Raw genomic sequence first — 24,959 nt, forward strand, 5'->3', positions numbered from 1 at the left:
GGGGATTTAAGGCAGGGGAGTTAGTCCAGTCCAAGGGAGATGCACATTTTGGATTCTGCAGCATCTGCTGGGCCTCAGTGATGATATATGTAGCCACCTGTGAAACAAAGTGTCAAAAGCAGCAGCAGGTGATTTTCTGATGCCATGGGCCAAATACTTCTGTGAAATTCTTTTTCATACACTTGACAACTCCAGTTATCTACAGAGGCTTTAAGTAAAATCAAAAATAGACTCCCTGTGTTGTCACTGCCCCACACTTGAACACATTGCTGTTCTGAGCAGAGAATGACCACTTACAGGAGAAATTCGTGCATCACTTGAGCATTTGGGATTTAGTGAGACTCTTAATGGTGCCTTCAGCTGGAAGAGACACAACTTTATGTGCAACAGAACAGCAATATATTTATTAAAATCTTGCAGGCTTGGTTCATTTATTGCCCCAAGAGGCAGCTGGTTTTTTCCTCAGTGCCTTTCATTTGTAGCACCAGTTCATGGGGCAGCACTGTCCTGTCACCCAAGCGTGCTCGCTAATGAGGCGTGGCCCTTGGAGCTGGGAGGAGCATTACGAGCACGAGATGGACACAAATGCCTCTGAAGGCTCTGGGACTTGCTGGTCCATTGGTTTTTTTGCTGGAATCTGTTGATGGGATGTACATGGGGCTGGTTTTCAGCCCTCTGTCCCAGGCCATATGCTTAATCCTTCCAGCAGTATTTACAACGATAACGAGGTTGTTGCTGGCTTCTGCTCAGTTCAAACCTATTCTGAGAAGGGCAGTGGGGTGTTTGCCAGAGCTTCCCTGTGAACACGTGGAGATTTTCCTGCCTGTGCTGGTGACAAAGATGTTGTCTCACTCTCTCCTTCACCCCTGGCTCCCCTGCAGAGCCAGCAGGGGGAAGGACTTGACCTCAATTTGCTTTACTCTTCATTATCTTTGCTCCCTGGGTCAGAGCCCCCAGGGAATCTGAGCGTCTCCCGGGTGGTTGGAAAAACTGAACGAGAAATCCCTGGGAGATAGACACTGGCCATATCTTCTCATTTCTTCTCCCTGTAGTTACTGCCTGAGTAGGGCTAGTTTACTTATTGCCTTCTTTTCTTACAGAGAAGCTTTTCTGAGAAGCAAATCTGTGATTTTGAAAGTTGAGGATAAAAAAAAGAGAATTACTGAATAACTTGAGCTTATAGAAAATTCATGTAGCAATGCATGTATTGACCTGTTTCAGTGAATATCAAAATTTATTATCCCTTGAACTAAATATTGACATGAACAAAGCAATATCAATATTTATCTCTCAGGTTAATACATTTTATATTCACCTCAACATCCATCAATATGTGCTTATTATTACTATAATGTTTGTCCTTCAGCAGAAGAAACTTGCATGTGGTTGAGAGGGGCAAGGGAGAAGTTTGTATTAGTATTCTTTTCCTGTTTTTAATCTTTGTCAGAAGTTTATCCTGCCCACGGAGCACAGTGCAGCCCTCATTCAAGCAAAGCCCTTACTGATGGCTGTGACATTGTGCACTGAATACAGATTGGGTGCTAAGGTTTTGGGAAATGGGAGATTAATGGTCATCAGCACACTGTGAGGGCAGTGAAAACACCCCTTCTGTTTTACAGACTTGCTGGTGCTCCCTGCAGTGCCTCTGTACCCAGGGGCTGCCCCACTGCCCTCCCTGAGGGGGACACAAGTGCAGGACACAGGGGACAAGACTTTGACCTGAGACCCAGCTGTTGATCACTGCCTGCAAAGGCTGCAGGTGTTGGTCAGGGGCACGCAGGTAGAGCTGATGGGAGCCCTGTGGCAGGGTCATCTCACATGTGTGTGATGTGTGTGTGTCTGTGGGCAAGCTGGAGCTGGATTTGTGAGGATTTGTGAGCACCCTGGTGCCACAGAGAGCCCAGCAGCCTGCTTGGGCCTTCTGCAATTGTGTGGGGGCAGGAGGAGTGTGGCCACTTGTCTCTCTGGAGGGTTATCCCTTGGATCTGTCCCATTGTCTTTTTCCCCTTACTCTAGATCTTAGAGAGCAAGGCAGAGGTTTCCTAGAGAGATGACGACGGGCTGTACAAAAAGATGCAGGCATGACAGCACTGAATATCACAAGTCTAATTTAGGATATACAAAGGCCTTTTAGCACGTGATTTGCGCTATACAGACCCTTTTATGTGGAGATACCAGCTCTGGTATAAACACTGCAATTTCCACAGAAGCCTTGAAGAGACACTGCAGTTCCTTAGTGGATCTTGCTTTTAAACTTGCTGACCTTAAACCCAAGCGAGACGATGGGGGAGGCAATGATGGGGCTGGGAGCACAAGTAGAAAGTGTGTTCCTGTTTCCCACCCTTCTGCTCATCAACAGCTCATTGCTGTTGGTCAGAGGTAGAGAGGGGGTCGAGTCACTTTCTGGACAGAGGCTGATGCCAGGTACTCACCAGAAAAGATGCAGGCTTGGGTCCGAAATTCTACCCAGCTGCTCGAGGAGCAGAGAAACTGCTCCAAACTCTTCCCTGTGAAGAAGAACCAATGGGAGATCCTTGAGGTGCTCCAGCCTGCCTCAGTTTCCCCCACCGAAGGGAGCTGCCACTCAGGCATCACTCTGCCTTGGCTTCCCTGCTGCACTGACAAGCCAAACCTGCAGCAATGGAAGTGGCAGCTGTTTGTAAACTGACATTTCCGTGGCAATTGTCAGGAGACAAGGAGCAGATGGCAGCTGACTCCTCAGATGCAGGGAGCTGCTGCAGCAGAGGCACGGAGCAGCTGCAGATGCTGGAAGACAGCGCTGCATTGATCTGCAGTGGGGAAGGTCATCTCAGTGATGGAAGACTGCATTTCATGCCTTGGCTCTTCCTGGAAGCTAGAAAGACAATAAAGTGGTGCCTTATCTGCACTTCTAACAAAAAGCAAGATTTTTGTCTTGTATTAGTGTTACTTTTGTTATTTTAACCAAGTCAAAACCCCACCTCCTGAAAGTAGCATTCTTAATTATTCTTTGTCTTTTTTCCCTTCTCCTGAGTTGTTAGTGGCTGATATTGAGACCATTGAGACCCTGATTAGTGGGAAGGTATCTTTGCACATGTTTTCAAGGCCATTTGTAGCAGAATCCAGTAGGGACCAAGTGTTTTCCTCATGATTAGCACTGCTTTATGATGGTAAACTTAATAATTAAAGGTGGTCTTTCTTCCTCTGTTGGGACTTCTTGGTATTTCTGATGCACTGTTTGAAGATTTTGTGACTAAGCATTAGTGTCATGTTGTGCCTTTGAGTATAGACAGGACAAGTACACAAAAGTGAAATAAATGAAGGCTAAAAAAAGCTCTTCCTCTGAACCAACTGCATTTCTGCCTGCACTTGACTCACATCTCAGTAACCATATGCTTATATTCCACTGACAATTGCCATTTAAATGTCAGTTTACAAGCAGATGCTGAGAGGCCGCCTTTGTGTCATTAATTAAAACCTAGAGAGGCAAAGTTTGAGGTCTGACTGTGCTTTGGGCTGGCTGGGACAGAGCAGCAGCAGCAGCAGAGTCTGGCAGACCTTGACCCACCAGAGTGGTCAGGGTTAAGTGCACAGGCAAAGGACTGTGTACCTGAGGTGACCAACAGCCCCAGCTAAGGGGCTGGGGCAGCCAAAGGAAACCTGTTCTTGGCACTGTCTGCTGGCAATTATCATCTTGATGACAATTTCAGGCTTCTTGGGATGGCTGGCAGTGGCCAGGATAGAGGCAAAACACTGGGTTATAAAAGGAGACGATTGAAGTGCTCAGGTACAGAAAAAAGAGACAAAAATCTATTCAACAGAAGAACAAGGGGAAGGGTGGAGAAGGAAGCCCTCTCTACCAGACACCTGCACATATTTAAAATCCTTCCCAATAAAGTTCATAATGAATTTAATTCAGTCCCCTATGGCCCAGAGGAATTTTCTGAGTAATAAAAAAGTATTGCTAAGGGATAGATGACTGCCAAACTCCTCTGCCAGCAATGAATATTTATACTATTGGCACTTAAATGCTAGGTTTATTTTACAACGTAAATGATCCTTTGTCACATATTAACAATTAATACTGTGAGATTGAATTTTTGGAAGTCAGAATAATGATTCTAAAATTTTAAGTGTTGTTAAATTTGTATCCTTTGTTTGTAAAGAAGCTTGGGCTAGGCTTTCTTCAGATTAAAATAGTAGTAGTAGTAGGATGTGGTAATTCCTATTTTGGGGTAAACTGTTTTGTGGCTTGTTTATGGTCTAGCTTTATAATGTAGTTTTAGTCAAGGACCTCTTCATGTCTTTTGTTTCGTTTGTTACCTTGAAATATCTAAATCAATGTTAAATGAATTCTGAGCTCCTGCCCTTACTTAAAGGTTGAGATGTTCTCACTTACAGAAGGTAACACAAGGGCTCCTGGCTTCTGCTGGTGCTTTTCTAGTGACTTCTGATGATTAAACTGGAATGATTCAAATGTGAGTTGGAAATTTCAAGCATCAGTGATGGAGGTTGCAGAACCACAGCATTACTTTGTTTATAAACATTGTTATTCTGTGGAAGATAAAGCTCTGCTCCCTGTCACTTCCATGCAGTGGTCAGGAAAATGGGGGGAAAAAAGCAGAGCTACTGATCTTTTTCCCTTTAATAAGAAGGAGTGGAAGGCAAAGCTGAAATGTGAAGATTTATTCCTATCAGTCAGCAAGCTCATGGGAAAACTACATCAGTGCTGGTGTGAGACTCAGTGTGGTTTCCATTCAGGCTGGTTGGGGCTGTTTAAGCACCTTTGGCACATTGCAGCACCACACAAACCCCTGGTTCAGGCTGGCAGCAGCCGTGCTGAGCACAGAGGCTTCCCCAGGTGCTCCTCTGCTGTGTCCCCATTCACTCTGCGCTGCCACGCCAAGCGTGGAAGCTGGGAAAAATATTGTGAGTCTGTCAGCATGTTTGTTTGTATGGTGCATCTCCTGTGAGTCAACAAGCATCCTTGCAAAGTGTGAAAATGAACAATTAGTCACCCCTGGAAAACAACGGTTCTGCAGGCGTCCCTTCCCCGACAGACAAACCTCACTGCACTGCACAAGGGCACAAGCAGCTCATTCTGCACTCGCTGTACACACTACCAAATATTCAGTTCTCCAGAACAAAAGTGCCTGAAGAATATAAGGGGGCATCTTAAGCACTTGGCAGTTTGAATTAAAAAGAAAGGTCACTGCCAAGGTATTCAGATAGAAGCAAAAAAACCCATCACACATCTCAGAGCAATGCAGTTGGGCTTTAAAACTGAATGCACGCGTTGTTTGCTCAGTTTTTTGCAGCAGCATTCATAATTTAGGAAACTATTAATCAGCGTGATGAAGTATCTTGTTTCTAACCAAGAACAAAAAAATAATTGCACAATACAGCTTATTTTGTTCTCACTTGAAAGATAACTTCTGGTAAAAATTGATGAGAATCCCACAGATTTGGGCTTGTGAACTTTGTGTTTACGTTGAACCAGAGAAAAAGCGCCAGCGAAGCAGCAGGATCCTTCCACTGCCTTTTTGTTTGGCTCATCACAAGTCACTGCTCAGGGGGCCTTGTTTTCTTTCGGCCCATGCCAGGACTGATACTCTGTATTTGTTAGGCTGACAGCAGGAAAAGAGCACGGAAGGCCACAAATATTTGCAGGATTAATACAAAATCCAGATCTACTTTTGACAGAGGTACAGCAGATACTGAACAGAGAGGCAAGGTGGCAGGGGAAAAGCGAGGCAGCAAGCAAGGGGGCAAGAAAGGGACTGTGGGACTGAGAGTAATGAAACAGAGGCTGAGGAGGGTTCTGATAGGCAAAGAACTGACAATGGCAAAGGTTTTGGCAATGCATTTACTGCTGGCTGGCCATCAACAGCCCTCCAGGGCTCTTAAGCCAGTGCTGTAGGTTTAAGATCTACTTCTCCATCCCAACAAAGTTGTGACAGTGATTACATAAGCAAGAGATCTAAAGGACAGCTATTATTTGGTAGTTCATTTCAGGGAGACAATAAATTTGTTAAAGTAATTATTCCCTTTATGAATTTTTTTTAGAAGGGATTTAATATCTTCTCTTTGCTTAGGGGTACTGGTGGCGAGAACTTGGACATACCTGGATAAAGCTCTAGCAGTTTCAAAGTTATGAAAAATCTTTTTTCTATTTTCTGCCTCTATTCCCTGCTACATTCACATCTTCCTGCTAGTGAAGCATCCTTTTCCTAGCTTCAAAAACCTGCTATTTCCGAATGGCATTGCTGCAGTGACCTGTTCAGTGGGGGCAATGTGGCTCAGCCTAGAGGGGTAAGAATCAAACAGCTTCTGTGCTGCTGCTGGGAGCGGAGGTCAGGCACTGGATGAGGTTAACAAGGTGACACAGAGCGAGAACTGCCCCACCAGAACGCTCCCTGCCGCGGGGAAGCAGCCAGGCTGCAGCTGCTGCTCCCTCCAAGTGTTGGTGTGAGGCACGGCTCCTGCAAAGAGAGAAACAAAGAGGGGACAGCAAACTGGAGGCTGCACTGCGTGCCAGCACTGCTGGGTGGCAGGAGGAGCGACTTTGCATACCTGAGATGTCACACAAGGTGTCAGATGTCCCACGCTGCACACAGGAGCAGCAGAGGAGCCAGGTGCCTTGGTGCTGCTCCCTGAGGAGCCAGGTGCCCTGCTCCTGCTCTGTGTCCTGCCTGGGAACAGGCAGCTCCAGCCACTGGCACGTTCCTGCAGTGCTGCTGCTCCACACCGCTGCCGCGCCCTGCGGAACGTGCTCCGCGCAGGCAGAACTTCCAGACACCCAACGCTTCAGCCACCCCTTTTTAATGCCATTAGTGATGCAGCAACATGTATTTATATTTACATATAAATACAAAATGGCCAGATACCACATTTTAAAGCGTTATTTACAATCTGAAACTGCTTACACTTTCATGACTAGGCTTGGGTTTTTCTCATTTACATTCATCATTTAATTCCACTGGAATTTGATTTTTAAGAAAGCCCAACATATCTTAATTACCATAAAAAGATCCATACACATTTTACTTAAAAATAGCTTCTGTAAGAGGAAATCTACCAAAAATAACACGAAATATATTATTATGCATACATTTTCTTTTTTGTAAAGTACAAACAAGAATCTGATCTCTTCTGGGTATTGCCTGATCTAATATGGCTATAGGTTCTATTTATTTTGTTTGTTTTTCAATGTAAAGGGAAAGACGGAAGAAATGTAAGAGCACAAACCAAAATAAAACCGCATTCTTTCCAAAGACACAGATGATCAGAGAAAGAACACTTTGAAAACTAACAAATGACAACAGGTACAAAGTAACAACCATCCAAGCGCTATGCAGTGTTTTGTCTGAGCATGTGCCGCAATGACCTTGTAACAGTTATTAAAAACAACAAACAAAAAAATGCTACTGGCAGAAAAAGCTGTCAAGCAAAACACTGAAAAATCGGTACCATTTCCTAACAAGTAAGTGCATAACTGATGGTATTTTATGCATCTTCCCCCACGTGTGCAGACCTCTTTCTTGCTCTCTCTGCCCGCAGGACTGATCATCGCGACTCTGGCGGTGTGCTGGATGCCAAACCAGGTCAGGAAGATCATGGCTGCCGCCAAACCGAAGCAGGACTGGACCATCCCCTACTTCAAAACCTACATCACCCTCCTTCCCATTGCCGACATCTTCTTCTACCTCAGCTCGGTGGTGAACCCGCTGCTGTACAACATCTCCTCCCGGCAGTTCCGCCGCGTGTTCCTGCAGGTGCTGTGCTGCCGCCTCACCCTGCAGCACGCCAACAAGGAGAGGTTCCTCAGGGCCAACCAGAGCTCCGGGGCGCGCAGCACCCGCTCCCTGCGCCCGCTGCTCTCCACGTTCTCCAGGCGCGGCTCTTCCACCAAGGCCAATGCCAAAGTTTTCCTGAGCACCTTCCAGAAGGAACCCACGCCCGGCCGCGGCCCGCGGGAGCCGGGTCCTGCACCGCCAGAGCCCAGCCTGGAAGAGGTGTCCCTTGAGACTGGCTCAGAGCCCACGCCAGGCGCACAGAACGGCCTCGGTGAACATCAAGTATGACTTCATAAGGCAAAGTTAGTGCTTAGCAATGAGCTTAAAAACATGGAAGCTGAAATGACCGAGGAAAGTGATAACATCGCAGAAGGAATAACACAGACGGATTTGTTTCCAGTTATGCAAAAGGAACACGAGTTCTGTATCCTGCTGGGATTTTTTAAGTGCACACTGGAAATTCAATCTACTAACTGAACTCATTAGCTGACAAAAATATCAGCCCCTCTTCATCACACAACCACCGAACTTCCCTTGCTGTTGACAGGGGTTTGGAAACAAACAGAAAATAATCGCAGCGTCTTTGAAGAAAGAAGGATGCACGACAAATCGTGTCAGGGCAAAAAAAAAACCCAAAACCAACTTGCTTGAAGTTTAGCAGTACAAAAACAACAGAGCAAACGTAAGCAGCAGCAGAGTGGTCATCAGGTGTGCCCTGGGCAGCACGGCAGAGTTCCCCCTCCTCTTGGGGCGGGGCCCATTGCAGAGCGGAGTGTTGCAGCAGCTGATGCAGACGGAGTTCACCTTGCCAGGGGAGCAGAAGGACTGGTAGCCGGCGGAGGCGATCAGACACGCCGCCGAGGAGGCGCAGGACTTGCGGTACATGATTCCTGCGGCACAGAACAGGGTTACTCCATTTGAGGGGAAGGCTTTACAGCAGCATTCGTGCTCAAACACAGCTGCTAACCCCGTTTACATCCCCAAAGCACTGCTGGTGCTCAGGGCAGACACCTCAGCAGTGACAGGTGCTCTGCAGGAGCACCGCGGTTGCTCTGCCTGGGATTTCTCTGCAGTTCGATTCTGGTTGGAACCAAAAATATTACGGACTTAATCTGCATAATGTATATCAAATGATGCATTTTATAACTGGATTTCTTCATCTTTCAGAATAAACTGTTTGAATAGCTATAACTCAAATGCAATTAGTGAGAAAATTAGTTTTGTTTCTCTTGCTGAACATGTCTGAGTTAAGGTGTCCAAGTAATTACAGCTTTCTATGCTCTCAGTTTGTCTTTTGAGAATTTTTTTTCCTTTTCTTGTTCCTTTGCCACACACAGACAAGTAACCAAGAGAAAAAAAAAAGGATGATTATCAGTAAAACTTTCATCCTCCTCCCTCCCCTTTTAATTTTTTTTGAAGAAGAAGAACTAGAAGTACTTTTCCAGGTAATCTCAGCTCTTGCTTTTCTTTGAAGTTTAATACCGTCAATAACGAAAATTTCCATTCCCACAGAAGTGTCTTTCTTGAGTTGAAAGTCTGTCTTTTTTGAATGTAATTTAAGGTAATTTTAATTAATAAGCTAATTTATAATGCCTCAGACTGTTTTTGACTGAAAAAAGTACATCCTGATGCATGTACTTTTAGCTGTTATTTTAACATGGTTTGTAAAGGCTTTAAAATACACACTTGTATTTTCCTCTGTCACAGTGGAAAATGGAAATAGTTATGGCAGGTCCCCATAATTTGGTTCCAACCTCATTAGTCCAAAATCTTCCTGCAAGTGATACAGTAGAAATTGTGTCTTACAAAAATATACACATAACTTAAATACATAATGGAGGCTTGCCTGCTGGTAGTTAGAAAAAGAGGTAGGGATAGTCCTAAGGATGATAAAAATCACCATTCCTTTGGAATATGGGATTTTCAAAAAGTTTTTATCTTTTTCCTCCTGAAAAGCAAGGGAACAGGATTCCCTTGGAGAATGGTGCCTCTGCATCCTGTGGCATGGTCCCAAAATGTCTTTAAATGCACAGTGATTGAAACTTTTTTCGAGGGAATGAGAAGGGAATATGACCCGCAGGTATTGGATGTACAGTACAGTACTTGTTCAGTCCCCAGGGATTTAATACCCACTAGAACACCTCCCTGGTCCAGGAGAAACCTCTGTAATTTGGCATCAGCCACTGCACCTCTGAGTGCTGCGAGCAGCAGCAGAACGCCCTTTGTTTGGGCTGTGCTCAGGAAGAAGGATTTCCTGTCTCCAGAAACTTTTAATTAAAGCAATTCTTTTATACTGTCACAACACTGCCATCCCAACAATGCAGGGCTTTCCCTGTTTTGTGTTCTCCCTCTGCAAATCTCAACTCTGAAACGTGTTTTCAGGCTATCTATCTCGTTAAACTTATGAAGAGAAGCCCTCAAGTGAGTGTTAAATCTTCCCCTGTCTCCAGTGAGCTTCAATCAATCAAAACAGCAGGTAGAGCCTTTTCTCAAGCAGGAAGAGGAGCTGTGGGCTGTTCTCCCTGTAACAGCAAAGGCACACAGATCAAGCAATGCAATCTTTATTACTACAGTTTGCAAAAAGAAAGGAGTTCTGTCTCTGCTGACAAGCCACTGCTGTCAAGGAGCCTCAGTGGTGCTGCCACTGATCGGCTTTACAATACCAAAATCTGAGCTGATTGATGTTCCCCAAAAAGACCTGGTGCTTTGTCCATGTTCCTCCTGCAGTCTTCCCAGAGCAGAGACAGATATGACCCTCCCCATGGCTAAAATAAATGTTTTTCCTTCCCCTTCTCTCTTGAGTAAGGACTCCTGTATTCATTTAAACCAGGTACAATGACTGCTCTCTATTCCCTAATCCCACATGCCCCATCACAGATTATTTCCCTGAGCAACAAACACCCACCAAACTCAGCCATTCCTCAGTCTTCCATATGAACAGCAGCGAATTTGACTTTCCCCTCAAAGACCAAGCCTCTAAAAAGCTTTTGACCCTGGCAGATTTCCTAGTCCCATAATTTTATAGATCGCTCTCGTCCTGCCATTTCCTTTTCACAGGTTTCCTGCAAAGCTCTGTTCACAACTTGAAATACTGATTTATTAGTTTAGGTCCCTGAAATATCACACTATGCACTTCTCCCATAAATTAGGAGACTAGAATTGTTCGCTGCTGTGAACAATTAGATGATGCCCTCTGAGGCATAGCTTTCACCAGGCAACTCTAGGAAACCTCTCCTGCAAAAAAAATCAGTCCCACAGCTTAACTCCACGTGTTTACAATAGATCTGTTCTCCAGGATCAATCCCATAGAACAATCCTGAACTCCTTTTGAAGTCAAAACACAGTATTCCTGCACAGACTGAAATTTTACTACTCCAAGTTTCATGAACAGATGGACCATGTTCACATCTAAATAGGGAGAATAATTTGACTAGTACCACAATCCCCTTGTAACACTTCTCCAGTGGCTTTTCACTAAATGCCTTACAATAGGAAATTTCACACGCAAATGATTGTTTATTCCCATTCCCTGTTCTAGTAATCTAAATCTTAGGAAGATTTTTTTACATAAAAAACCCTCAGCATTTCCATCAGGTTTTTAACAGCTCCTTTGCTAACAACACACCCTTCACATCCAAGATTTTTTCCTTTAAGTACTGATAGATTCTCTTGATCTCACAAACCAGCTGCTAAGTACAGCACTAAGTGCTTTTGACAAAGCATCAGGTATGAAGCAAGCTTGATCAGCATGGAAAGGCTGTGCTCTCTCTGGTTCTGCACCATCTTGACAGGAAGACACAATGCAAACAGGCACAGAAGTTGGTGGGAAAAAGAAGAAATGTTAGCACTCTGCAGGAGTGACATTTTTAAAACACTTGTGCTGTGATTTCACTTACTCTTAAACCTTCTTCCTATTATAATTCTGGTAGGAAATACATTAGTACAACAGACTTTCACGATCTGATGGCAGGGACACCATCTCCCCTCTCCAGGTTAATGGGCTTGGTAACTTCAGCTCAGCCCCTGCGTTCAGCCAGGACAGCAGCCTCCTCTCTGGGTTATGTCCAGAGATCTCTGCTCAAACTCCTCCTTTGCAGCACTGCTGAGCCAGTTCCAAAACGATCCCCAAGATCTCCCTGAATCATTTCCCACCAGCAGGCTGAACTGCAGACAGTTCTCCAAAATGGTTATCTGCCTCATAAGACTCATACCACAGACATAACTGCTAATTACTGGGTATTCTTGCCTGAGCAATCAGCTTGATGCATTCATTAACATATCACCCAGAAAAATAATTGCAAACCTTTCTGGAAGCTTTTCTTCTACCTCGATCGTTCTGAGTCACTGGCTAAGCAAGGGGACTTCACTTTTTACACTCTGCTTTTCCTGGGATGGGGTCATTCCCAGCTACCCACCCGCAACAACCGACACTAGTGATCAATTAGCATATTTACGACTACTCAATTAGTGTATTTATTGCCCAATTACTTGATGGATGAACACAGAGTAATTTATCCTTTTTCAGGGATTCAGCAGACCCTCAACAACAGTTTAGGTACTATAAGGATGTTTTACCATGAAGGACCTGCTACTGACCTACAGATTTTCCTTTATTTTGGCTTCAAGGTTTGTGGGATGCAGATCAAGAACTTTCAAGAAAAGAGGGGAGTGCACAGAACTAGAACAGCTGTGGGATAATTTGCTAATATCCTACACCCTCTCCTGTCACATATACCTACAACAGCCATGTTTGGTTTCAGGTTTTTGTTCTGTTGGTGGTTTTTTTGTTGGTGTTCTTTTGGTTTGTTTTGTTTGTTTTTGTTGTTTTGTTTTTTACCAGATTTGGGCTTAAATTTGGCACTGAAAATTTATTTCTAGACCAAGCAACTTGCCCATGGTTACACCTCTCTCTGCTCCACAAGTCATCACATATTTAGACAGTGTCAAGGCCCGAACTACTATTTCTGCCTCATTCCTTGCAACGAAGGCATAGCTGTAAACCTTAAGGCTTTTCTAGAGTTCCTGCTTGCAATATTTATTTTCTCAGCTGGATCCAGTCTAGTCCTGTACATCTGCACCCTGGCATTGTTTTGGCCACACGCACGTGCACTGATTGTGACAAACAATTCAACCAATAATTTATCCAAATCCAAAAGTGAGTATTCTTTCCTCTACCTGTCTGCACAGCCCAGTGCATTTCTCTTCAATAACAGCTTAACTTGTTACTAGGACAACCAAGAAAGGTGACATCACACCTACTTCTTACACTGTGTTTATGCAGAAGGCACCAGAAGATCCAAGGTTTTTCTCTTACTGACTGAAAAAGTTCTTACTAGACACCTCTGATTCTTCTGTTATAGGAGGTGCAGACAAAAAAGGTGCTGTGTAAGCATGACTCTCCAACTTTTAAGAGCCAAGCATAATCCAAGCAGTGTGCAACTTCAGTTTGCACCTGTACCCTCAGGAGTGTGCTTCAGCAAAATGCACAGAGGCTGTCTGAAGCCAAAACAGGCAACCAGGGTATCACCTCTGAGATCAGTGACCTGCTTTCCAAAAAAAGTCACCTTCCCACTCCTGTGACCCAGCTACTCTGAAACTGCCTTCTGCAATGGCACAGCTCAGCAGGAAATCACAGCCCTGCCCTTCACCCCAGGACCTCAGGGCCACAAACCCCTCCTCTCCAAGCTTGCCTCAGTCAAGTGGACAGTGACACTGTCAGTGTCACCGAGCTGTCCGAGCCACATGTCCTCTGATCTTGTGGGCTCTGACACTCCACTTTTTTAAAGAAAGCTTTTTCTACACCATTTTGTATATAACCAATTTCACAGCACGTGTAAGTCTTGTGCAGCTCACTCCACAAACACAGCTTTTGCTTTAGCAAAATCCCCTGCACGTGCTCTGAGCAAACCTGCCACGTAAATCTGCTGGAGCTTAGAAAGTCTGTGTCCAACTGGGGCCCAGCACTGAGGCATCCTCGAGCCTTTCCAAGAGTGCACCAGGTGCTGGAAGCAAAAAAAAAGCTGTAGAAAAGTTTTGTGTCTTTAAGTAGCTGAGAAAGCCAGCAGGCAGATCAGGGCAAGTTTGAGGGGTACACTCACAATTTTGACAGAACCTCCACTTAGCTCTTTTAGATTGGGCGTTTAAATCTTGCCCATCTCTGCTAAGCAGAAGGTGGGAAATTGGCCAACAGTGGATATAATTCATAGTGTAGCACACAGAACTCAGGAAAAGCCCCCCAAAGGTGTCCTAGCTCTTGCATTAGCACGAACTGCACAGGATCTGTTTGGGTGTTCTCTTTGTGTTGTTGCTCATAAAGACAAGTAGAGAACTGTGCTTATGTACCAATACTCATTTATTTTAATATCCTGCATAGTTCCAACTGTCTTATTTCACCAAAACTTTCAATTTGCTGCTCTTGGTGAATCTGCAAGTTTTCCCTCTCATTGTGCACAGACTGGATGTGTGCTCTGTCTAGCCATGCTTGTTTTCATTCATATATTTTATTCTTTCTTTTTTTGCCTTGAACTGTCACTAGCTCACCCTGCACTCAAGAAAAATTCAGCACTCAGTAGGACTTACAAAAGCTCTTTTGACGTCTGCCAAGAAATTAAATGAGAATTTATACTAGTGCAAGAATAACATGTAAACATGTGAACATCACATAAAATATAAATGTGACTGTTTCTGAATTTTACTGTATCAGTAATGCTACAAAAATTGGGTTCAGACTATGCACAAATAGGTTTGCAAATTATGGTTTTTAATTTCCGTATTAGGTTTTATGCCCATCTTTTTATGGCTCCAGTGGTTTTGCTATGATAATTATCAGTTCTTCAGCTAGTACCTGTTCACATACATCAAACAGTGACAGACTCCAGAGGTCCTATTGTGATTTGCTGTTTTCTAGAGAGTGATTATAAATATTTCATTTAATAAGGTCCTAAATATCATAGACAGTGACTGAATATTGAAGAGCAATCATTCTTCTGACGTTGTGCTTCCCCAAACAATTGCAGTTTTAGTCAGATCATGTTTTTATTGGTTTAAAGCATGAATTAAGCTTCCTCAACATACAGCCCTTCAGCTATGGCTGTAAATTCATTGTTACGAAAAACCCTCCCAAAAAACCCAAATAATTTAAGCAAGTGTAAAATACAATCATATCCAACCATGTCCTGTAAGTTTCACTTCACACCAACTCTTCCTATCCTTGTGAACTCCAGAGAGAAATTTGACAAGTGGTTTAAATAAGTTGTACATTACCAGAATTTTTTCACAAAATTTTCAAACCACCCTGTAAACAGCTACTTAAATACTGTGAGCTCCCACGATCAGTGTTTTCCAGACCAAAAAACCCCAAGGCATTAAATGTATGTGACTTGAAATCTATTGCAAAGCTATGCACACACTTCCTGATTTTTAGTCTTGTTTTAGGACTGCAGCTACTTCATCCTGTTCCTCCCTTTGATGCATTCTATAGACAAGATAAAGGACATTCATGCCTTTAGGTTCTTACAGAGTATACAGTTCTACTAAAAACAAAACAAACCCAACCCACGAAATGAAAATAAAACACCCCTGACCAGATCCTACCTGGTTCGCTTAGCATATCGTCATTATGGCTTTGTATGAAAACTTAGTATCATCACAAATCCTCCACATGTTTGGCACTTTTAAAAAGTTGCACATTTGTTCAGAAACTAACAGGAAGCTTTTGGCAATGAAAGTCTGCCCTCCTCACTCTCCTTCTGACCTTGACAGGACACCTTGCACAAATAAAGTCAGCTCAGGAGAAAAGTGGACAATTGTCGACTGGCAGAGGACAAGGGTTTAGATTACCCTGATATCTTTTTGTAAGTCGTGCCTTCTAATTCTGGTACGGGAAATGTGACTCAAAACGGTGTTGTTAACAACAAATCCACCACAAAAAAGTCTTTGTCACTGCTTGCAAAGCTGAAGCATGGCATTAAAATGCTTAAAAATGCATAGGCTGGGAAAGTGAAGTACAACTGCTAATGGTGGTGTTATCAAATATTTTTTAAAGCCACGGGAGGCTACAAATGAGAGGTCAAAGCTCAGCTTTCACCTGCATATCTAATAATTCTTTTGTTTCCTACTGTTCTTATTCGTTTCTCTGCTCACTAATGTGGACAGACAGTCAAGCACTACAACACAATCTTCCCAACAGAGCTGGCTCACAGCCTTCCACCCTCTCCTCTTACCTGACACAAAGGTATCAAGATCTAAATGTCCCTTGCCATCAAGACCTAAATATACTTGATCTTGTAGAGACAGAGGTGAACTTGGACTCAATTTTCAGAATTCTGTATGAGCATTTTTCTTGACAATCCTTACGTGCTGGGATGAAGGCAAACCACAGCCCCTTTGCCTTTACAAATGCTAAAATTCTACATTCTTGCAAAAAGTCACAGAAATAATTTTACACGTGAATAGTCTTGCTGCATCCCTAATTAATGTCTTTACTAATTTCAGTGGAATAGCTCAGAGGTTGGCACTTGCATGCCAGAACTTTGGAAATTCATTCCACTCTTAAATCTTTAGCTATTTTCACACTCAGGGTTTTACAGCCTGTTCAAGGTAAGAGTAGGATTTTTTATATGGCTTTTTATATGGCTTTTTCCAGTCTCAAAGTTCGCAAAATCCAGTTTTGTCAAGTTTTCCAAAAAAACCATCCAGACTATAAAGGAAAAAGGGAAATGAAAACAGTTTGGATTAATTAAAGCTTGCTTGCTTGCCAATGTTTTGATAAGGTCACTGGGAGCTAAGATGAGTGACAGGGTCAGGCTTCAAGAAGGTTTGGAAACACAAACTCATTTGTGTGTGAAATGCAATAGGAAACTCTTAGGGGAAGTTTAAGAGAAATGAGGCTGTGGGCACTGTATCATCACAAAATTCATTTGTATATCTTTCATACAAGCCTGAGAAATAAAATAACATAAAAAGCTATTGTCCATGTCCTGTGAAAAATGAAATCCACTGGACCACATACCCCATTTTCCTTAAAATAATGCAGCCTTCATCACTTCTGCACTCGGATCTTTGTCATGACTTCCAAGTCATAAACTGCTTGAACTGTTAACTCCACTGCTGTTTTTCTTTATTGAAAGGCAGTCAGAACAGCAACTGCTGCACACGCTTATAATTTCTCCTTAGCTGACACACTCAGGTCAGTTCATTCTGTAAGGGGCTGGAAGTTTTCTGAGAAATCCAAAGATTGGAAAAAATTTACAAGTAAGGAAATGCCTTTGACATTTGAGAAAAAGTGTTTCTGAATGCTAATGTAGCCACAGATCCAAGTTTTCAGCACACAGTGCAAATTGACAATATCTATTGCAAATCTTTTATTCAGTATCAAAAGTGAACTGTGTTTCCAATATTGATATTATGTCTTCATTTCATTGGGCACCTGGTAGCACAATATGTGATGTTATAGGTACCAACTGTCCCATGAAAAATTTTTTATTTAACTTTTAAAACTGTCAGTAAAGATTTACTATATCATACTTTGCTTCAATTAAAAAAACAAACAAAAACCACCCCCCAAACTCCAACAAGTTCTGTTATGTTGATATCTTTTGACCAAAAAAGCGTAGAGGAAAATAAAAAATAAAAATAAAAATTCACCTCCAATTTAGTGGATGTTTCTTACTGTTTCTAAATGGATACCGGGGATGCAACAACTTCCTATAAAGCTTTAATGCCTGCAGTAATTCTGGCAACATTAAACTTTGTTTGCTGTTTTAATCACTTTGTCAATAAAAGTACACCAGAGCATAATTTTCCCTCAATATAAATATGCAATTAATATCAGTACTAATGGATTCTATACACAAACACAGAAAAAAGTGTTTGGTTCTGTAATCCTTGACAGGCACACATGAGCAACTCAATCATGGCAAAAATGAGTAATAATCACAGGTACAGAATTTACCACAGCCCAACTCATCCTACAACATAGCCACTGACAAAACAAATGATGGGAAAACCAATACTGGAAAGGGTTCAAAGAAATAGATAAAGTTCTAATCCAACCCTGAGATGCTGATCTTGTTCGTGGTGTTTCCATATGCTACTTCTAAGCACACAAGCACAGCAACTGCTTTAACTTAACTGCAGAGTTATATACTAATTAAATACATTAAAATGACTATTGGAAATGAAAAAAATAAGCAAAGTTTCTTACTGCAGATTAATACAATAATTGGATGGTTTCCCATTTTGCTGGCAAAAGGAAAAAATCCTTGATATTTTAAAGTATTGGCACTGCTACTGCGGATATTTTTCCTTTTTTCTTTAAAAAGTTAGTAGAAGTATGTTCACAACTACATTAGAACAGACGGTGTATTGTTCAAAACACGCACGTGGGCAGGTTTACTTGCAGAGTTCCAAGAAATTGAGACTGGCTACCTCTCTGGGCTGACTGTCTCATCCTTCCTGCTTTATCCCTCTCTGATGTATTCACACTGCAAGTTTCATTTTGCCTTAAGTAGGTTTTAGATCAGCCTTTATGCTCAGATAACTCTTCCACTCAGTAAATGGCAAGACTATAATTACCAGTATGTTTTCTATGATATATATTATATATATCAGCATATACACATTATATACTCATCTATACATCACCAAGATGTTTCACTTGATCCCAGTATACTGTGGGATTTCTTTGTTGCTACATATATTCTAAAAATGAAGGAGCACTGACATTTCTAATTTAAAAGTCCATAGACTGGAAAGAGAGAGGCAAGAGGGAGCAGGGAATCCTCCACGGGTATTTCCACAAAGTATCTGCAAGCAGAATTATTGTAAGAACTTTGATCCCTTGTCAAACATTCAATTTACACAGTTTTCAAACACCTGCTTATCCAGTTGAAGAATGCACTAGAAACTTATCCTTTACATTAATTTCTGTGGAATAAAAACTTCTTGATAGTCTTGAGTGCCACTTTCCATTCTCATTCCTCCTCCGTTTAAAAGAAAGCTTTTTCTTTTTTTTGAGATTTAATTAAGAAATTAATTTGTAAGGTTCTTCATCACAGGGAAAATACTGTCTTGTCCTGTATCTCCCACTGGAACAGAATGATAACAATCATTAAACTTTTCCTGGCAAAATTTTTAATTACAACTCAGTCTTAAGAGAGAAAAATATTTTGTCATTTGCTGCTCAATTCTCAATTCACTAAAGTTGTCCAATGGAGCAAACGTCTACCTGATACAACAAACAGCTGAGATCAGATGCCTGATGATCTAATTCAAAAAAAAAGTTACTAACACCTGCTTTCTTAGCTGCTCACATCAGAGGCTGCCACAGGATCAGCCACTTTTTAAGCTCTGGGTTAGGAATATGCCTGAGCTGCTGTTATTTCTCACCTGAAGCTGAGATAAAGTTCTGAGAGAACCCAATGACATCTGAAGCACTGATTTAAGACAAACTGAGGTGAGTTGTTTAACTGTGATCAGGCATAAGGAACTTTTTACAAGGTAAATGGGAATCTATTCAGCACAGGGCTGTTTTTGCCACCACGCTGCTTCTACGACGGAGTTTAACTCAGAAGTGAAGCTGAGCCACAGAGCTGCTGTGGCACAACTCCCTGAACACCACCAAACACTCATGGAAAGAGCCCCTGGCACAGAATGTGAGCCAGGAATCCCCTGAGAGCAAAGCAGGCAAACTGCTGCCTCCTGCAGAGGGGCTCCCTCAGCAGGGTGGGTACCACTCACACCACCAGCTTTATCTCAAAACACCGCGCTTAACTTTTAAATGTGGTTTGAGAGAACTTGCAGCGCTTTGCTCACTGACACAGCTATGTTTTATTAATGACAAAAATGGGTTCATCTACAAAAATTGCACTCCTTTGACTGTATTTAGTCAAGAGGAAAAAACTCTAATTATGAGATCGCGCTGTCAAATAAATGCAAATTCGCATCTTTCATATTCTGGGTTAAAAGCTCAAATTCAAGTCTATTACAAATTAAAATCAATACTTGAAACATTTCAGTAATAAGCAGCAACCAAAAGAATCAGGTTATGAAATATAATGGAAGAAGTAGAATGAAATATTAAATAAAACTTGGGAGAGTAAGGCATTTATATTGCACCCATTTAAATATCAATTAGGAATAAAACCAATAAAGGATGATGAACTGAATCATCTGTTTTACAACCAACCCTCTCTAAAATTGACTGAGGGTAACAGAAACTAAGCTTGCAATGTAAATTTCATTCAATTTGAAATAGGTTAAAATTCTACTTTATTAACTGACTGAAATTTACAATCTCTGAACTTAAAATTAATAAGAAATGCATTTACAGAAGTAAATGTAATAGAACAGTGGCACCTGCTATGCACGGCATGCTAGTAACCTCCTAAAGGAAAAATCCAAGGATCTACTCAGAGAAAACATAAAATTGCACAGAAAAAAAAACCACCAAGAAATTTAAGAGCTGCTTATTTACTGTATTACAAACCACTTCCTCACAGGAGTTATGCATCAATGAAAAGAGTTCAAATCTGACTTTGTCTGTGTCTACTACCACATCCAGGGCCCTCCAAATCACCACAACATCCTTTCTAACCTCATGAAAGTACTACAGAAGCTGTGGTGTGGAGATAGCAAAGCCTTCAAGCAGTCATTTAGGAGATACTCAGGATTTTAAAAGTACCTTGCAAGCTGTAACTATCTCACATCCTCACCACCCTTTTCAAGTAAACTTGAAATAAAATACTCCAGTAAAAAAATAAGAGAGACTGATTTTCCTTCAAACAGGTTAAAACCAGGTGTTTTTTTCCTTACACTGGACAGGTTCTAAGTGTTTCACAGCAGTAGTCACTGTGGATGGTGTTACCCAGGATGAAAGAGCACTTCAGCTACTTTTGATGCATAACCACAATTATTATTTATCCAGGACTGATTACACAGTGACCTGAAATTACCAGCACAGGCGGGGCTGTTGACTGACAAGCACTTGGAAGAGGAGTTTGCTAAGCCCCAGAACCCTCGTTGCTGCTCAGGATGGATGATTCCACACGTTTGCTGGGTACAGAGGCATCCTGCTGCTCCTGGAGGACTCGCAGGGAAAGGACAGAGTACGGCTTGATCTACCCTAGCAGCAAAACACCAAAGCTGTGAGATGGGCTGTCCCAGAGAACAGCAGCCCCTCAAATCAGGGCTCTGAAGCCCCAGGCTGCCCTCTGCTCCCCAGGCTGGGGCTCCCCAGTGCGTGACTGCTCCCTGTCCATTCCAATGCCTCACACCCTGCCTGCCGTGGGAGCAGAGGCTCCAGCTCACTCCCTGCCTCCCACACTGCCCAGAGCCCCTGCTGAAGTTCCTGCCTTCTGCTCACGTAGAAAGCTACAGAGCAACACAGCAGTGGAAGACCTGACAGCTCTCTCTAAATCTCAAATGCCTTCCTCAATGCAGAACGAAACCCAGCCATTTATAACACAGCTCAAAGGACAATAGAGACAAGGTGCAGAATCACAGCTGATTTCCTCTTGGACACATTGCTGTCCTAATATGTTAACTTTATTATTAATTGCAGTAAGGAGAAAAAACAATCATAAAAATTGGTATGACAAATCCATTTGTACCCTTCCCTTTCCCCCTAAATCCCCCCCCTCTTTTAAAAAAAAAACCTTTCTCCCTTTTGCTTTATGGTTTCTTTAATGGATGAAAGCAAAGATCACTACATTTTCCTTCCCTTAAGATGAACCTTCAGAGTATATAAATTGCTTGAGTAAATAAAAGAAAGGAGGGAATTACTAATTTAATGCTCTTCTATCTCTTGGGGAAAAAGCCCATGTAATTAACTGTAATGAGATTAAACGAACTTGTTGTTATTAATTTCCCAGAGCTGGGAAACTATATCAGAGACCCATAAGGCTGTGTATTAACCAGCTTTATCAACGTTTGGCTTGCATCCTTCAGTTTTTACGCCAGTTTTAAAGGGAAACGTTCAACTTCATCGAGTTGCAAAGCCACTCAGAAGTATGACATTGAATCCGGTCCCTTCAGGTAGGGACACGAGATTCATCTGTAGCTGAACACCATGACTGGGTGGAGCCAAAAGCAACAAATGCTACCTAAACCAGATAAACAGAAGAATAAATATTAAATCCTTACCAAAACTTTTCTCCATTACTTCTTTCTGACACATATCTTGAACATTCACTGTACAATTCACAATGAACTCCGGAGAGGAGCAGTCATTATTTAGCTGGAACTCCTCACACTGGTAACACTGTATTTGCAAACCCGAACCTGGAACAGACAGAGATTTGTTCAAAATCATAGAATGCTTTCTTTCGGAAAGGACTTCATAGATCATCTCATCCCAAGCCCCTGCCATGGGCAGGGACACCATCTGCTCAACCGGCTTGCTCATCTAACCCGCCCTTGAATAACAGCAACAATATTGAAAAAACCAAACCAAAACCAAACACCGAAGAAAACCAAACAACCAACACGTGCCAGAAATCTTCCTTATCTTTCCCCCTTCGCATTTGGCTGCTCTTAGCTACTCAGCAGCTCGGCCAAAGCATCCCTTTGACAATACAAAGTAAAACACGCGTGCCGCCCGCCCCGCTGGGGCCGAGCGCTGCCGGCTGTGCTGATGCTCCTTCCCGCGGGGCGCGGGGCGGCCGCTCCGGCTGGAGATGCCGCCGCCAGGAGGCGACGGGCACCAGTACCAGCACCGACACCGGTACCGACACCGACACCGGCACCGGCACAGCCCCGCAGCCGCTACCCATCGCCCCTGGGCGCAGCGGGCTGAAAGCCACCCGCGCCCCGCAGAGAGCAACCCGGCTCACAGATACGCTCCGGCTCTTATCTGTGCCGACGGGTTTACTCAGCTACTAATTAATTACAAATGGTTTAATTACTATTTTGCCACGCACGATTAAAGCGGCGGAGCGTCCCTCGCCAGGCGCCTTCATCATGCGAACGAGGCGCTCCGCGGGGCTCGCCAGCGGGTCCCGCTGCGGGGCCCCGGCCCGTGGCCGCCCTCCGCTGGGAGCGCTGCGGCGGCGGGAGCGCCCGCTGGCACCGACCCACGGCCCGCCGAGGCAGCGGCGGCACCCGCGGAGAGGCAGCGGCCGCTGCGCCTCGCCCCGCCTCGCCCCGCGGGGAACCAGCGCTGGGAACACCGCGGGCAGGACGGGGGCTCCCCCGCCCCGCTCCTTTTGAGCGCCCGGGAGCGGCTCCGTCGAGGGGCTCCGAGGGGACGGCGGCTCGCAGCGCCGGGCTGGCCGCGGGCGCCTCCGGGCGAGCAGTGCTGAGCCCTTACCTGGCGCCAGGCACAATCCCCAGAAAGTTGCAGCGAGGAGGAAGAGCCGCATCCTCCCGGAGCCGCGGCCGCCGGGCTGGCGTGCAGTCGCGAAGGGGCATCAGAAGCAGGGATGCAGCGGAGGCGCCGCGCACTTGTGCCGCTTCCCCGCCGCCTCCGCTGCGGAGCGGCGCCCCGGGAGCAGGCGGCGGAGCCCGCCCTGCCCAGCCCCGCGCCGCGCTCCAGCCTCGCCGGAGTTGAGCGCTGAGACTGGAAGAAACTGTAGGAGAAGCGAGAGCTGGGGGGCGGCTCCCCCCTCCTCCCCCAGCACCATGTGATGCCGGCGGAGCGGGGCGGGGATCCCCGCCAGCCGCCCCGCACCTCGCCGGGCGCGCCTCGGGGACGGGCGAAGTTCAGCGAGGGAGGGGAGCCCCCGCACCGCCGGCTCCGGCTCCGTCTGGCGCTGCCGAGGGGCCCCGCGACCCTCTGCCCGCCGGGGCTGCTCATCACATCCGCGTCCTCCTCCTCGGCCCGGGCACAGACCCCGCGGCTCGCCCCGGGCCCTTCCCGCCCGCCCGAGCCCACAGGTGGCAGCCGGGGCGCGACTGTGGCCCCGCCAGGCCGGGCACCAACAGGCCGGGCCCGCTCGCCTCCCACAGACGCCCCGCAGCACCCACGTCCCCGGGAGGGACTGAGGGGAGGCGCGGCCCCGCCATTCCCTCCCCTCCCAGCCCCCGAAAAGGGAATTCGAGCGTGGCAAAACGGGGGGGAAAGGGCGCGGTGTGCGTGCCGGAGCGGCGGTCACAGCCTGCCTCCTCCGCGGACACACGGCGGGATGGGCCGGAGGCGGGGAAGCGGGCTGAGGCGGCGGGAGCCGGGGTTGGGGCGGGCTGAGGCGGCGGGAGCCGGGGATGGAGCGGAAGGAGGCGGCGGGAGCCGGGCATGGGGCGGGAGGAGGCGGCGGGAGCGGCGGGGAGCGCTCGGGGGCCGGGCAGGGCTGGGCAGGGCCCGCCGGTGGGGAGGGAAGGGCAGGGCAGGGGCAGCCCGCGGTGCCGCGCTCACGGCGTCCCTGCTGGGACCGTCTCCGTGGCTCGCCTCCTCTCCGGATAACCACGTTACTTCCCAGTGATATTTTCGCAGCTCTGCTCCAAGGAAGAGTTAATTAAGCTAAAATCGCTGTTTAACAGCCCCGTGTCGCGAATTCTCCGCGCTGTCCCGGAGCGGAGCCGGCTGGGTGGCACCCTCTGATCGCAGCCCTGCACGCCCGAGCTGTCACAGCATCCCCTGCCCAAAGCCCTCAGCACGCACCGGTAGGCAAGAGAAGTTTTATTTACGAAAGATGTTTCAATGAAAATTTCTTAAAAGTTGAAAAAGACGATGCAAGTTTACGGCAGAAATGACTTAAAATATAACAAATTGCACAAAATATTAACACTGATCATACAATATTTCGAAGATTAACAAGCAGTGCTAAAGAAACTGTATAGTCTAGAAATACTCCAAATATATCTAGTTTACAATTGCTGTACAAAAAGCAGTTATAAATACTTCACATCTAGAAAAAATACACAGAACCTTTGAAATAGACTCTCCCTTACATATAAACAACCTCTGTAAAAAAGAACAAAAACACCTAATACAGCCAATCCCCCTGCTCCAAGATATGTTTGAACTACAACTGGTTAGCACCAACATCTTCGTGTGTCACAAACAGGAGTTGTTTTGTTTTTTAAAAAATAATTTCAGTGTTCAGAATTTACTCAAGACCAAACAGAGACTGGAAAAGACAACACAGTATGGTACATTCGTAATTTCATGGGACATGAGTACAGAGGAGGTGGAAGTTGAAAAGCCACGTTGCAGTCAGAAGTACAGGGTGGTTTTCGTGGTTCTCATTC

General features: G+C 44.8%; 2 protein-coding genes across 3 annotated transcripts in view; one reads left to right on the forward strand and one right to left on the reverse strand.

Moving 5' to 3' along the window:
- GPR39 (G protein-coupled receptor 39) overlaps positions 1 to 8,063 on the forward strand; it is a 74,295-nt gene extending 66,232 nt beyond the window's left edge. Inside the window, exon 2 of the mRNA XM_063400945.1 lies at positions 7,540 to 8,063. Within this exon, the coding sequence (XP_063257015.1) occupies positions 7,540 to 8,063 (524 nt within the window). The remainder of the gene's footprint in view (positions 1 to 7,539) is intronic.
- Positions 8,064 to 8,425: 362 nt separating this feature from the next.
- LYPD1 (LY6/PLAUR domain containing 1) lies at positions 8,426 to 23,635 on the reverse strand. 2 transcript variants are annotated; one of them, XM_063400948.1, is made up of 3 exons: positions 23,083 to 23,635; positions 21,918 to 22,055; positions 8,426 to 8,665 (listed from the first exon to the last, which is right to left on the reverse strand). In XM_063400948.1, the coding sequence occupies exons 1-3, from the start codon at positions 23,132 to 23,134 to the stop codon at positions 8,430 to 8,432; spliced, it is 426 nt and encodes a 141-aa protein (XP_063257018.1). In that variant the 5' UTR covers positions 23,135 to 23,635; the 3' UTR covers positions 8,426 to 8,429. The 2 variants fall into 2 exon arrangements, with proteins under 2 accessions (XP_063257018.1, XP_063257016.1); XM_063400946.1 differs by lacking the exon at positions 23,083 to 23,635 and having other exon boundaries at positions 21,918 to 22,282.
- Positions 23,636 to 24,959: the final 1,324 nt, after the last annotated feature.

The sequence above is a fragment of the Prinia subflava genome, chromosome 6 (genome assembly GCF_021018805.1).
Source record: "Prinia subflava isolate CZ2003 ecotype Zambia chromosome 6, Cam_Psub_1.2, whole genome shotgun sequence".
Taxonomy (NCBI): Eukaryota; Metazoa; Chordata; class Aves; order Passeriformes; family Cisticolidae; genus Prinia; species Prinia subflava.